The following is a 14,621-nucleotide window of genomic DNA, read 5'->3' as shown; positions in this document are numbered from 1 at the left end:
AACATTTGCAAAATATAAATTCTTCTGCAAATGTAAAATTATTTTTATTTTACTTATCTTGAAATGTTAAAATGCTCATAAATATAAGCACATTAATCACAGATGTGTGTTTAAATATAAAGATGAAAGTTAGGGGCACCTGGGTGGCTTAGTCGGTTAAATGTCTGACTTTTGCTTAGGACATGATCTCGCAGTTCGTGGGTTCGAGCCCCGAGTCGGGCTCTGTGCTGACTGCCAGCTCAGAGCCTGGAGCCTATTTCAGAGTCTGTATCGCCCTCTCTCTCTGACCCTCCCCTGCTCACGCTGTCTGTCTCTCTCTCTCTCTCCTAGAAATAAATAAAAATATTTTAAAAAAAAAGATGAAAGTTATATGTTTGAGTTTTTAGAAAGGAGCCAGCAAATTATAATATGGGGTATAACTATTGTCCTTCTCTGCATCTATTTTTCTCTAATACGGTCCCTTTAAATTTGTTTTAAGAAAGGAAATTAAAAGTATAGAAATTACAGAAAAAAGATTGTAACTGAATATACAACAGATTATACAAATTTGAAAATAGAGTCAAGACAAGATTACCGATATTTAATTACTGTCTGAAATTTAATCCCATAGGAACAAATTAGAAAAAACTAATGACCTTAATTATCTGCATCACTGACCCACCCCAAGAAGCTTTGGAAATATGTTGCTGCTAAGATCAAAGTGTATCTCAAATCTAATCATGTACTGAGTGACAAGAGCTATGAGTTACATAGTAGTTTTGCAATTTGTCTTGCATGAGTCACTAATTTTAAAAAATAAATACAAAATAATTTTCTTCTAAAATTTTCCAGTAATGGAGAGTAAAATCATTTATCTAGGTAGAATTATCTTTACAGCAGAATTTCTTAAAGAAAACTAAAACACAACAGCTACATCAGAATGTACTGGTAATTTCAGGAACCATTTCTGAACCAACTGATCGATAAATTAGGATACAATAGGAAACAAGTCTGTCAGGATATCTGTATTTATTTTTGCCTCAAGAAAGACCTCCCTGATGATCTAACATGATCAGAAGAACAACTAACTGATGAATACATAACTTCTTTGTTTTCACCCTTAAATATTGAAGACATAAAGAATATTAAAGGAATGCCGAGAACAAACTGAGAGCAGATGGAATGGGGGGAGGGGAAGGCAGTGATGGGCATGGAGGAGGGCACTTGTGGGGATGAGCACTGGGTGTTATATGGAAACCAACTTTACAATAAACTATTAAAAATTTTTTGGGGCGCCTGGGTGGCTTAGTCGGTTAAGCGTCCGACTTTCGCTTAGGTCATGATCTCGCGGTTCGTGGGTTCGAGCCCCGCGTCGGGCTCTGTGCTGACTGCCAGCTCAGCTGTTTTCGGATTCTGTGACTCCCTCTCTCTCTGACCCTCCCCTGCTCACTCTCTCTCTCTAGAAATAAATTTAAAAAAAATTAAAAAATAAATAAATAAATAAATAAATAAATAAAAATTTTTTAAAAAATAGTATAAAAATATTAAAGGAATATTTTAATTAACTCTAGCAAACTGGATGAACTTCCATTTTACACACTAGGTCATGATGCTCAAATTTCATTGTATGGATGAACAACTAAACAGCTTCTAATAAATGCATATTTCCAGGCCATAACTAGGTTCTCAAATTTCCAGCTTTCAGATTTCCAAACTAGCCTCACTTGAGCATTAAATTCTTGTTATTTCTGGGAAAAATGGAAAAGCCAAGCACCTGTATCTGAAAAGCCATAATCTAGACCAGTTGGAGAATTTGAGAAATTCACAAATGAACAGTGAACCACCCTCTACAAGGCCCATCTTCACATCCAAGTAACTTGCCCTCTCTTTACCTCATGGTCCATGACTACCCTCAAAAACCTGAATTAATACTGCACATCCTCAATTGCCCAGAGTTCTATAAACTAATTAACAAATGAATGGGAATTTGTTCTAATATCCCTTTTATAGACAACTTTCTAAATAAGTGCTCCTAAGAAGTAAAAATGTTTGAGGCAAATAATATCAATGACAATTCTCTGCACAGTTGAAATGTTTGCAAGGTTCATGCCAATATTTTATGAGACAGGAATAACAGAATCGGAAACTAACAGAGAGGAAGCCAAGTTATTTACAGGTTCTTTGAAAGTTTTTATTTATAACTAAGGTTTCCTCTCAAGTTTCAAGCTGAATGCTTTAAGATTTTACAACTTACAACAGGAAGAGAAACCTTTATCTTCAATTATAGCGCCTTGCTTCAATAAGACTGTGCATTGAAACCTTAATCAAATATCCAAAATACTACTCCTCACCTTTTCCTCCATGAGAAAAATTGCTACATTACAGATACATCCAGTTAGTTTTGCTGCTTACTTTCTAAGGGATGTGGAAAATATACAGAGATCCAGGGAAGAGACACATCTCATCCCATAACCATGTGGGGAAGTAACTGAATGGTAACTTCTGCTTTTAGTCCCTTGTGCTTCTCTGCTACTGCATTGTGGGATGCCTATGGAAACCTACTGAGTCACCCTAAGGCACATGTCTAAGACATTTGTCACTCTTAAAGACATACTTATCCTTTAGCCAGCAGCAAGCATCCAAGTCAGCTCTCTATATAATTCTGCATAGGTTGTATTGCACAACTCCGAGGGGTGTTATTTACACAGACAATGATGTGAATGGAGCCCCTTGAAATAGCACAACTAGCAGCCCCCATCCAAGAAAGGAGCTCCTTTAACTTAATGTTTTGTTCTGGAGAGATCAGAGAACATTCCATGATGATGATGGCGATGATGATAATGAAAGTAATGATGATGGGCAAAATTTGTGACTACCTGCAATATGCCATTACTTTGCCCACATTATACAGAAAGAAGGACCAGATAGAAAAAAATGGTTAAATATCAGTCTTTGAGGGACTGCTAGTAACCACTATTGTCCTCTTGAAACAAAGGGTAAATGGAATGTGGGTAAGTTATTAGAAAATGACAGTTTCACTGGATTTGTTTTCCACAAGAAAAAGGGTGACAGAATTATGCATTGAAAAATATACAACTATTATAAACTAATGTAGTACTAACATTTGATTATAGAATTTCTTCTATTTCTTATATGTGAATTTATAAACTCAGGATAAAGCTATAAGGAGAAAAAGGATTTTCTTGTAGGATTTGAAGATTTAAAGTATTTACTCAAAAATAATAATGTTGGGGGGAGATCTGAATAAATTCAAATCAAAGTACTATAACTGGTGCAGAAGCTGTATAAATGACCCTCCAGATCATAGAGCAATTCAAATCATGAGTCAATCAAAAACTAAATTAATCACAATAAATACAAACAGTTTTAAACTTATTAGAGTCCTGGTCTATACTTTAGCAATAATAATTTCTACATTAGGTGAAACACCGAGGCCACTAAGATGATCTTTAGAAATCTGTACAATATCTTCTCCAAATCAGTAAAACACAATCATCAGTTTCTAATTTTTTATTCTCCACCTTCATCTCTAATTCATGGGCAAATTCTATCTATATATGAAATTCTACATATGAAAATAACCTTTGATTTTAACTGCTTTTAGCCTTTAATTTCTTTCATTTTAATCCTGGTTATGTGATCTTTCCAAATACTTTCTTTGAAATGAAAAATAATCAAATACTATTGGATAAAATCCTTTCTCCCTACCACTATTACATCTTTATATAATGCAGAGGCACTGGATAATTCCTCAAGGAGATTTTATTTAAATATTGAAAATAATACAGAATGGTATTATAATGAAAAATATTGCTATGCTACCTTAATGATAGTGATTATGAATTCTATTCCTGAAATAATGATCCCTGTATTTAACAGAAAATCATTTTACCAATCCTTCTGGGCAATTTCAAAAACTTGTCTAAACATTATATCATTGCCCAAGGCCTCGGGACCTGAATAATGCATTCCTACATTACTGTGCAGAGTCTATCACATTTTAAAGGCTAACATTTTTCCTATAAAATCTGGATCTCATCTCTACATTTACAGAGGGATAACTTTTTCAATTGCTACTCTAGACTTCCTATGGGCAAATGAAAGAAGAAATGCACCTCAGATAAAACCTATAACCCCCAGAGCAGTGGGGGCAAGGTAAAGTTTGTCTTTACAGCTTCCTAACATCCTCACTGAATCCAACGCCACTGAATGCAGCACTCAGTCTTCTCTGGTTTAAAATCTATACAAATGATGATAAATGCTATTCTGGTATCTAGAAGGTATTAAACCAGAAATTAATTCCTAAGTTGTGCTCAGATGCTTTGAACACCATCATCTTGGTAAAGAAACAGACACATTGTTTTAGTCATTACACACTGGAAGAAAAGACCATTTAGAAATTTGACTTTGAGAATCCCTCTAATTTGCTAAGCATAATGACCCTCTTTTTAATCAATGGCTGTCGAGACAATATCTTAGACGAGGGAGTGACTCATGAAGTATGTAGGAGTCATGAATAAGAGAAGCTTGCTTTCAGCTGGAGGGCAGAGAAGTGTTGACCTGGTGAGTTAGGAATAAAGTCCAGGAGGAGCAAAGTGCATTGACTTACCTGCAATACTTTGGTCAAATTGTTGAACAGAGCTTGGCCGGCACTCACTTTGTATTTGACGCCTCTGACTGTGCCATTTTTGCTTAAAATGTGGACTCTTCTTGTACCGAAACTCTTCTCACTGGCAGCCCTTGCTAATACCAGCAACTTATCCTGGTCGTTCTCATACTCATCAACTTCCGATCCTATGTGTCCATTTTGCTGTCCATCAGACTCACTCAGTCCATCTATCCCACAGATGCTGGCACATTCAGAATCCAGGGAGCCTGATGGCTGCCCATCTTCATACACTTCTTTCAGAACTCGCCCGCTATGAGATGACGCGATCCGAAACCGGACTTTTCGTGGCCTGTCATTTTCTGTCTTTGTGTCCCTTTTTAGCATGATCAAGTACAGCCACATAAACAGTTCACATAATTTCTGGATCAATGTTATTGCATTAGTCCACTTGGGACACAGGAATATCAGAGCTTCATTCTTGCAACTGCAGCACCCATACGAAACTAACATCGAAAGAAGATTCCTAAGAACTTACAGTGCATCTCTGCTATTAATAATGAATGTATGTGCATGTGCTATGGTTACCTTTAAACTAAAACCTGCAAATGATCCCAGCCTTTAAATATTAAATAGCCACGATGGACTCTTTAACAGGACAAATGCAAGAAAGTGGCATGTAATGAAAGAAGAAATAAGTATGGAGCAAGGAAACGAAAGACCTGAACTTTGAAGCCAAAGTTCAGTGTTGGAAATGAGTGCTGGAAAGGATCTTTAGCAGAAGATTATCTCTATAACTCACTGTCCAAAGCGGAGGCCAGAGATAAAGTATGGAATCTAATGTGTAGGATGGGATGTGTCATAGTCCTCCCCCAGTGCTTCTTTCTTCTGTCTTCCACTGTCAGCAGGTGATCTTTCAAAAGGGCAGTGAACGTGCTACTTGCCAACATAGAGCTTTTAATATTAGTTCTTATTAAATCATCTCTTGAGCTTTGTCAGCATTGCATAAGATGCATTTTCAATACACATCTTCATGCACAAGTGGTTTTGCTAAAGAATAACTTTTTAACAAACTGTGAAGAGAGAACATTTGCCTTGTTACTTCCTACTTCTGCTAGCTGAAATTTCTCTTAGACAGAGGGAAAGATTTTGGAAGGAAACATAAGGGACACTGAAGGAAGAATGGAAAATCCTCCAAGCCAGCCAGATCAGGCAAAGCAATCCAGGTTATCTGTATTAATAAATAGTATATCCAAATCACCCATGCATACAGAAGGGACCTCCTGACATTGTGCCCAGTGCATCTTCTGACACTTTGGCAAGTGACTGAAGAATCTCTTAAGATACAAGGGCCATATTAAAACATACACTATGGTGAATGTCCCAACCTGTTTGCACCTCCAGAGGGAGAATCCACACTTGGCCCTCATACCACACTTCATGTTTTTTTAATTTATGGTTTTATCTGATATAAACTTTAAAAAAATATATTTAAAAGAAAAAGGGGGCGCCTGGGTGGCTCAGTTGGTTAAGCATCCGACTTTGGCTCAGGTCATGATCTTATGGTTCGTGGGTTCGAGCCCCGCCTTGGGCTCTGTGCTGACAGCTCAGAGCCTGGAGTCTGCTTCAGATTCTGTGTCTCCCTCTCTCTCTGACCCTCCCCTGTTCACATTGTCTCTCTCAGAAACAAATAAAAAACATTAAAAAATTTTTTAAATAAAAAATAAACTTAATTTACACTTATTTTAGAAAATACAGACAACAATAGCACAACGTTGAGAATAAAAGTCACACAAAAAAAGAAGAGTCACAATTCACCTCCCTGGAGAATGTTAATAATTTTGTGAAACATCTCCAAGTATCTGTGAAGATGGGATGCTCTGATGGTCATGAAACTACATTGCCCAGCCTCTTGCAATTTAAGGGGAGAAGGAACAAGTGCTAGCTTTCACTGATGGGTTGTGAACAAAGGTCATGCATCATTTGTGGACCAAGGCAGTTAAGAGAGAGTGCCCCATCCATGCCCTTTCTCTTCCTTCCCCATCTGCTAACTGGATGACCCTAGCAATCTTGAAGCCATACACTGAGCTTGTCAAATACAGATTCACAACCATCACTGCCCTGCGCTGAACTATGTTATGAGCAAAAAATAAATTTTTATTGTGTTAAGCAGTGAAGATGGAAGTTTAAGGACTGCTTGTTAGGGTGTCTATCAGTACCTAATATGCTCTCATATATTTAACATTTTGATTTTTTCTTTCACCATTATATTGTGAGTCATTTCCTATATATTTCTGAAAAACATGAATTTAATGTGTATATTAAAAGGTCTTCCACTAGCTGTACCACATTTTATTTCTCTTTCTGGGTTGCCTGACGTTTAAATTATTTAAGGGGTACCTGGGTGGCTCAGTCAGTTGGGTGTCTGACTTCAGCTCAGGTCATGATCTTGCGGTTTGTGAGTTCGAGCTCTGTGTCGGGCTCTGTGCTGAAAGCTCAAAGCCTGGAGTGCTTCAAATTCTGTGTCCCCCTCTCTCTCTGGCCCTCCCCACTCATGCTCTGTCTCTCTCTCAAAAATAAATAAAACATTAAAAATTTTTTTAAATATATAGCAAAATGATGCTGCACTAAATGTTCTTATTCAAAAATCAGTGTACATATATCTAAGTAGTTCCTTAGTATCATTTCCTTTGGGTAAAACTGATGAGGTAAAAAAATTTTTAGTGCAAAGTTTTTGATATAAATTGCCAATTGCTGATACAAAAAGTTGTGTAATTTATACTTCTACTAGCATATGAGTTCCTATTTAACTGTCTCTGACCAATGCCAACAGTGCATATTACCAATTTTCAACAATGTTTATTTTGTCAAATTGAAAAACAGTATTTCAGTGATGTTATAGTTTCCCAACTTTAAATACTGTTGATGACTTTCATTCTGAATATTTTCTCATATAGAGTTCTCACTGAAATAAAAATGGAAATCTCTACCTCATGGCTAATCAAATTAGAGATCAAATATTAAAGAATTCTAATGCCAAAAGAGGAGGGAGATACTAAAAGAGAGAGAGGAAGAAAGATCAAATATTATATCCACTATCTCTAAGTGACAATATAAAAGGGCTTTAACTTGGCAGAGTAAAAGAGCGTGTAGTCAAAGTACATAACAAGAGAACATAAGAGAGGAAATACTTACTAGGGAGGAAGAGAAAAAATAATTCAGCTTTACATCCAAATGTCTAGATCTTTACAATACACCATAGGGTAAGGCATGAATATGAGCCTAATCAAGAAAAAAATACCAAAATTCTGTGCTTGTCCCAATTAATTTTTGTCCTGAACTCCCCCATTTAATCTCTCCCAGCTCCATTTTTCTAGGTGTTTGACTTGGACAGAGTGGTATATAGCATGAGCAAGATTTTGAAGTCAAGAATCCTAGGTTCAAATTCCAGCATACCTCAGTGAAAATATTCTTTTCAGCTCTCAAATCTTCAATTTTTCCATTGGAAAAGGAGGAAACAATATCTACCTTAGTGAATTGTGCTTGGAAGTGCCTGGAACACACTGCTCAATGTGTGATGGTGTATACATATACTATGTGTCCTCTGGATGGAAACAACTAATTTTAGCCTGAATAAGTCAAGACTGTGGCTATACAAGATTTTGGTCAATAAATATACTGGAAAGATAGAGAGAATTCAATAAAATGATTTTGAGTTTTGTGATATTTTAAATGTATATATTAATTAGGGGTGCCTGGGTGGCTTAGTTGGTTAAGCGCCTGACTTTCGCTTAGGTCATGATCTCGCGGTTCGTGGGTTCAAGCCCCGCGTCGGGCTCTGTGCTGACTGCCAGCTCAGAGCCTGGAGCCCATTTCAGAGTCTGTGTCTCCCTCTCTCTCTGACCCTCCCCTGCTCACGCTATCTCTCTCTCTCTCTCCTAGAAATAAAAAAAAAAAAAATGTATATATTAATTATATCTTAGTTTCAACATTTTAAATATATATTAAAAATACATAGTGTATGTATATCAATGCATGCATATATATTCATATCTAAATTTATATACTATTTTAAAATAATGATACTACTTAAAAGTCATCTCTCCTTTATGGATGAACTGAAAGTCCAGTAAACTGGAAACCAGCTTGCTGCAAGTATAAGGAAGTATCTGTTAGTGTGAGAATATGCCTTGATAATTGTGATTAACATACCTACCTAAAGTAAAGTAAAAATTAGGGTGCTCTTTTCAGTGGGTAACTTTGCAACTATTCTTTCATTCAGCCAAGGAGTATCCCATAAGTATCTACTGAGTGCCATTCAAGGATAAAACACAGTAAGACACTATGATAAATATAAAGATATGTAAAATTATGCTCATGCCTTCCATTGGTAACACATGCTTAACCAAAATAGCAAGAGCTCAATGCAGTGTATTTTAAGCTAACATATAATCCCATTTCCTTGAAATAACCGAGTTTCCAGTTATCTCCAATAGAAAACATCAACACTATTCACAGCACTCTCCACTCTTGTTCTGCTTACAATTTGTTCCAGCTGCTTGATGTTAATATAGCACCTTCTAACTACTCCATTAGCCACCTTTTCCCAGAATCAGTTTATTATTCCCTATATTTTAATCACTTTTCCAGGTTAGCATCCTCCCTTTGGAAAGAAGTTCCCTCTTCTCTTCCTTCAGATGTACTCTTTCAATCATTTATTCATTTAACAATATTTATTGAACCCTTAGTAAATATCAGAGAACTGTTGAATCTATACAGGTAAACACAATAGACATGTTCCATGCCTTTAGAAGTAGTAACATACAATAAACAAAGATATAATAAAAATTATAACAAGCATTACTAAGAAAAAGATATGGATATAACAAGAAATGATAAAAGAAGGGAGTTACAGGGGCGCCTGGGTGGCTTAGTCGGTTAAGCGTCCGACTTTCGCTTAGGTCATGATCTCACGGTTCGTGGGTTCGAGCCCCGCGTCGGGCTCTGTGCTGACTGCCAGCTCAGAGCCTGGAGCCTGTTTCAGTCTTTCACTCCCTCTCTCTCTGACCCTCCCCTGCTCACGCTGTCTCTCTCTCTCCTAGAAATAAATAAAACATTAAAAAAAAAAAAAAAGAAGGGAGTTACAGTCAGCCTCTCTGAAAATGAGACATTAGAGTCTACCAAAATCAGAAGAGATTGAGCATCTAAAGGTTTGGGGTGGGCAGAAGTAGTTGGAGATAGTCCCTCAGCTGTGGTGGCATGTGTAAAGGCCCTGAGGCCAAAACTCAGCAGGTTTATTCAAAGAACTAAATAAAAGCAGAGTGGCTGAAAACAACCATGACTTCCATTCTACAAAGCCGTTCTTGAAAGGACAATACTGAGGCACCTGGGTGGTTCAGTCAGTTGAGCATCTGGGTCTTCAGTGTGGCTCAGGCTTAAGTTCTGTGTTAGCTCTGTGCTATCAACACAGAGCCTGCTTGGGATTCTATCTCTCTCTCCCAAAATAAATAAATAAACGTTTGTTGTTTTTTTTAAAGACAATACTAACAAGACTTTTCCTTTTTAACCTTATCCCTAATTTATGATCCCCCTTCAAAACTTGAACCAAAACTTGTAAACCATATTACTAATATAGAAATATTTCAAATACTCATAAGTTTAGCATGAATGGGTATCTGTTTGTTTAAAATAGTAAGTGATAAATTCTAGAAGCTAAATAGAGGATAGAATGTTGTATTAACAAAACTAGAACAACTTTGGAAAATACAGTTAATGATCAATTCAAAGAAAAAATAAATACCCCTGTTCAGTTCCCAATAGAAATGATAACCTAGCAGCTAGAGCTAAGCCTGGATATTTCTTATAGATATCAGTTTTTTAATCAGAACATCTAATTATTTTCTTATTTGTAGAGAAAGCAGGACATCAAAATTTAATTATTCTTTTACTCATTCTGTCTCCAAATATTGCTCCACATACTATTCTGTATGTGATTACCATTCCATGGTAAAAAGTAATTTTAAACATATTCCTGGCTTTTGGAGCATAATTTTTAAAATTCCTTTCAATCATAGTAAATATGTACATGTCTCCATTTGCTGCTATTTTATAACTAACACATTCACTATTTTGTTTTTTGATCTTCAAAACAGTAAAATTTGGTCACAGAAAGTGAAGCAGAAACTCTGACAGTCATTTACAAAGTAATTGTCTTTTCTCCAGCAACATTTGTAAACAGGGAAGCAATCAGCCATGACTCACTCCCTGGTACTCCCAGAACTTCTGTTTGGATGGAGAGAACCGATTGATTCTTATATTTTAACTACATGGTGACTAGACGGGGAAGAGATTTACTAACCATCAGTGAAATAGGGAAAATAAACTGTCCCTGAAACCTTCCAGCATATACAATATTGAGAAATGTAAATTCATAGTTCAAATATTAATTTGAAGTATAGAAATCTTCTAATCAGAGAAGAAACTAAGTGCATTTATGTAAGTATTCTTTGAAAACAAGACTATTTTCTTACTATATAACAAGAAAGATGCAGGATTTCTTAGTTTACAGATTAGTTATGAATGGGAGCTGTGGGTATACACGATGCTGGATTTGAATCTTGGATCAGCCATCCTCTAAGTGATCTTGAGCCTCAGTTTCCTCATCTGTCAAATAGTAGTTCCTATTGCAAAGAGTGTTTGGAAAGATTAAATAAAATCAGATATATGAAGTGCTTACCATGCTGCTCAACAAATGATAACCATAAATTCTTCTCAGTTACTCGAACTAGTTAAATATACAGTAGGTACTCTTTGGAGGAAAGTGAGAAAACAGAACCAGATGAACCTGATTGACATAAGTCAAGGAAATCCCCATTCTGCTTTTGGTCTGATTCTAGGGCTTTGAGGTTGAACCAGTCTGTCATCACTAAGATCCTGGGCTCCAGTTTCCAAAGCCTTGTTGACTCTTTACATCTCTAGACTGAGAGTTCATCATACATTAAATGCTGTATTGGGGGTAGAAGGCTTCAGTGCTGCTTTACATCCTGTCACTATGGATCCTGAGAAACCATGGCTCTCTCAGAATCCCACACTGCCCAGCTATGGATTCAACACACACCCCAGCATTTCCACTGGATAATTATATAAAGTCTCTAAAATTAACACAACCACAGATGAAGGAAGATCAATAAAGAGTCCCCAGAGAAGCAACTTCCCCAAATGGACTTTTACAGTTCAATTTTCTTCTTTGATTCCCCTCTGTATCTTGCAGAGTGTTTTGCATATAAACAGTGCTCAGAAAAATGTTTGCTGAATTAAAATTAGCTAAGTTAGATTTTAATGTCTGACCTCACATTTTAGGAGAGAGAGGTAACTAACAACTGACATTATTACTTCCATCTCTTTCTGTCCTGCTTTTGGTCCATACGTGAGGTGGGAAATAATGTTTAATTTTCAGGTAAAATATCTGAGTCATATAATGCTACTGGTGCCATAAAAGGCACCATCTACACTACATTTCAAATTGTTGGATTAGCAGAGTAAATATTGTATTCTGCTTATAGAATCCAAGTCCCAGAAAAAAATCAAAGAGAAATAAATCAAGTTTACTTTTTTAGTGCTAAAAACTTGACTTGGCTGCCTTCAACTTACAAAAGCCAAGGGATTCAAACATCCAATCCACTTAGCACCAAGTAGCTATAAGCTCAAGCTCATACAAGTAGGTTTCTCAAGCTTGCTTCTCAAGTATGAAACAAAGACTTGGCTCTTTTCCCCTGAGTAAGGAATTTCATGTGTACTGTGTAGTGTTCTGTGTGGCTAAGAGTCTTCAAAGGGAGAAAAATAATTTTTATTTCTTTCTTCAATCAGATTGTCACTATGTAGAATACTTATAAAATATGTCTTATGGTAAAAAGATTCTTTTTTAACTTTTCAATATTTATTTATTTTTGAGAGAGAGACAAAGGAGGGGAGGGGCAGAGAGAGAGGGAGACAAAGAATCCAAAGCAGGGTCTAGGCTCTGAGCTGTCAGCACAGAGCCTGATGCTGGCTCAAACTCAGGAACCGCAAGATCATGAGATCATGATGTCAGTCAAAGTTGGAGGCTTAACCAACTAGCCACCCAGGTGCCCCTTGGTAGAAAGATTTTTAAACTAACTGTAATATTACTCCAGGATATTGGCATATGGATTCAACATCTTTTAATTCCTAATAAAGAGATAATCAATGAACTAAATTATGCATACAATTATTGTATACATGGGAAGGTTACTTCTCACAATTCTGCTTGGAACCATCCAAGGAAATACAGCTGCTATGGGATGGAGAAAAAGTTGGATAGAATGAGTGAAAGTGGCACTCGAGAATAAAGAGTAATAAATAAAGTATTAAAAATACTGAATCAGATCCAGAGATACTCAAGGTATCCTGCTAAGTATCATAAAGGCCAGAGTCCATCCTTGAGACATTTCCAGAATCAGAATAGAAATAAGAGAACAGAGAAATAGAGTCACAATCTTAGAAACATCAGCCTAAAAACCTAAAAGCAGTTTTTCAAATCAGTGGTGGCTTTTAACAGAGCATCAGTGCTGAATGTGGTAGCATGCGAATGTAAATCCCATGCAAATCCCTAGAGTGGCAATTTATTTTTCCAGAATGTGTTTGCAGAAAGTGTAAAAGATCCTTACAGATTTTTAAATCTATTCAGGTAAAATAGCAATGTTCTCAGAGACTACCGGGCTAAATTTTGCTTGGTCATTATTTTTAAGTTGATGAAAAAAATAAAATGTCAAGAGAAACATGCAAAGCTGACTAGGAAATACATATTAAAGAAATCCTTATCCTGAGACCCACTTCCTCTCTTATTCTTATGGCTGAATTTTTTTTCAATCATTGAAAATTTGACATACATTATCTTTTACCAACAAATGCCATAAATTTACCACAAATTGTATTTCATAATCATGTTGTTGTTTTTCTTCCAAAAGCATAATGCCAGAATGCAGCCCCGAGACAACCCAATTCTATTATCCCACCACCGTTGCCAGGGTAACAGGGGACTGCAGATTCTACTGTCTGAGATGAAGGTTAAAGCTGGCAAGAAGAAAAACAGGAAGCCAAGACAGCAAAAAACACAACTGCATTTGTTCAGAGATCTAGAGTTTTTGTTTTCCTTGTGGGATGGTGGTTCCAAGTCCGCAGAGAAACTGGAAAGTTAGGTAAGAGCACACAAGTGGCCCATAAGGCCAGGCAAACTCCCCTAAAGAGAAGGCAAAATGGATTCCGAGCCGTGCGGCTGAAAAGGTACACCACCCCCGACAGCACAAGGTCCAGTCAAATCTCCCAAAGTAACCATTACACAGTTAAAAGCGGACCTTTGCAGATATCTCTATTTGCATCATCTTTTGCAAACGAGTTAATGCAGTTTCCAAAGCTTTTGCATATATAAATTTGGAACTCTTTAGTTAATCTGATTTGACTTTGATCTGCTCTGTTTGCAGAGAATCTTTCTCCAGTATGAATATATGTCATATTAGAAACTAAATAAAAATTCATTAATCATTTATATTGACTACCCACCATTAGCTTCAGAAGCGGGGAGTTTCTTGGAAGATTCAATGGACTCCAGGGATAAGCTTTGATGCTTTGAGAGCCAGGGAGTAAAATAGGATGAGGGGTTGAGAAAACTGTTGTCTGCTCTTCTGCATAGAAACTGCCACATCCCTGACACTCTGGAGATTAACAATCCAATCGCTGGAGCATTAGAAGGTAAACCTGGGCACGGACCTTGTGGTTTCACGAGGGGCAGGGGCAGGGGGTGACATCTGTTAGACCCGTTCAGGCAGCTTAGGGGCCAATGGGTATTGATAAGCATGAGCCAAAGGGGAACAGCATGCCACATGGGGCTGTGCCGTTTTCCATGTGAGACTCACTGAACCCCCTTTCCTGAAGTAATTCTGGAGGCTTTGGAGCAAGGGACCCTGAGGTCCAACCATCCATTTGTTGGAGGCTCTGAGCT

The 14,621-nt window shown here is 37.0% G+C and overlaps 1 protein-coding gene across 1 annotated transcript in view; it reads right to left on the bottom strand.

Annotated features, from left to right (window-relative positions):
* GRXCR1 (glutaredoxin and cysteine rich domain containing 1) overlaps positions 1 to 5,011 on the bottom strand; it is a 124,561-nt gene extending 119,550 nt beyond the window's left edge. The window contains exon 1 of the mRNA XM_039227047.1: positions 4,610 to 5,011. Coding sequence (XP_039082978.1) covers positions 4,610 to 5,011 — 402 coding nt within the window. The remainder of the gene's footprint in view (positions 1 to 4,609) is intronic.
* Between the last annotated feature and the right edge of the window lie 9,610 nt (positions 5,012 to 14,621).

This window comes from Hyaena hyaena, unplaced genomic scaffold, assembly GCF_003009895.1.
Source record: "Hyaena hyaena isolate Hyena2069 unplaced genomic scaffold, ASM300989v1 scaffold_24, whole genome shotgun sequence".
In the NCBI taxonomy this organism is placed as follows: Eukaryota; Metazoa; Chordata; class Mammalia; order Carnivora; family Hyaenidae; genus Hyaena; species Hyaena hyaena.
Note: the sequence above shows the minus strand (reverse complement) of the source record. Positions and strands in the feature narration are given on the sequence as shown.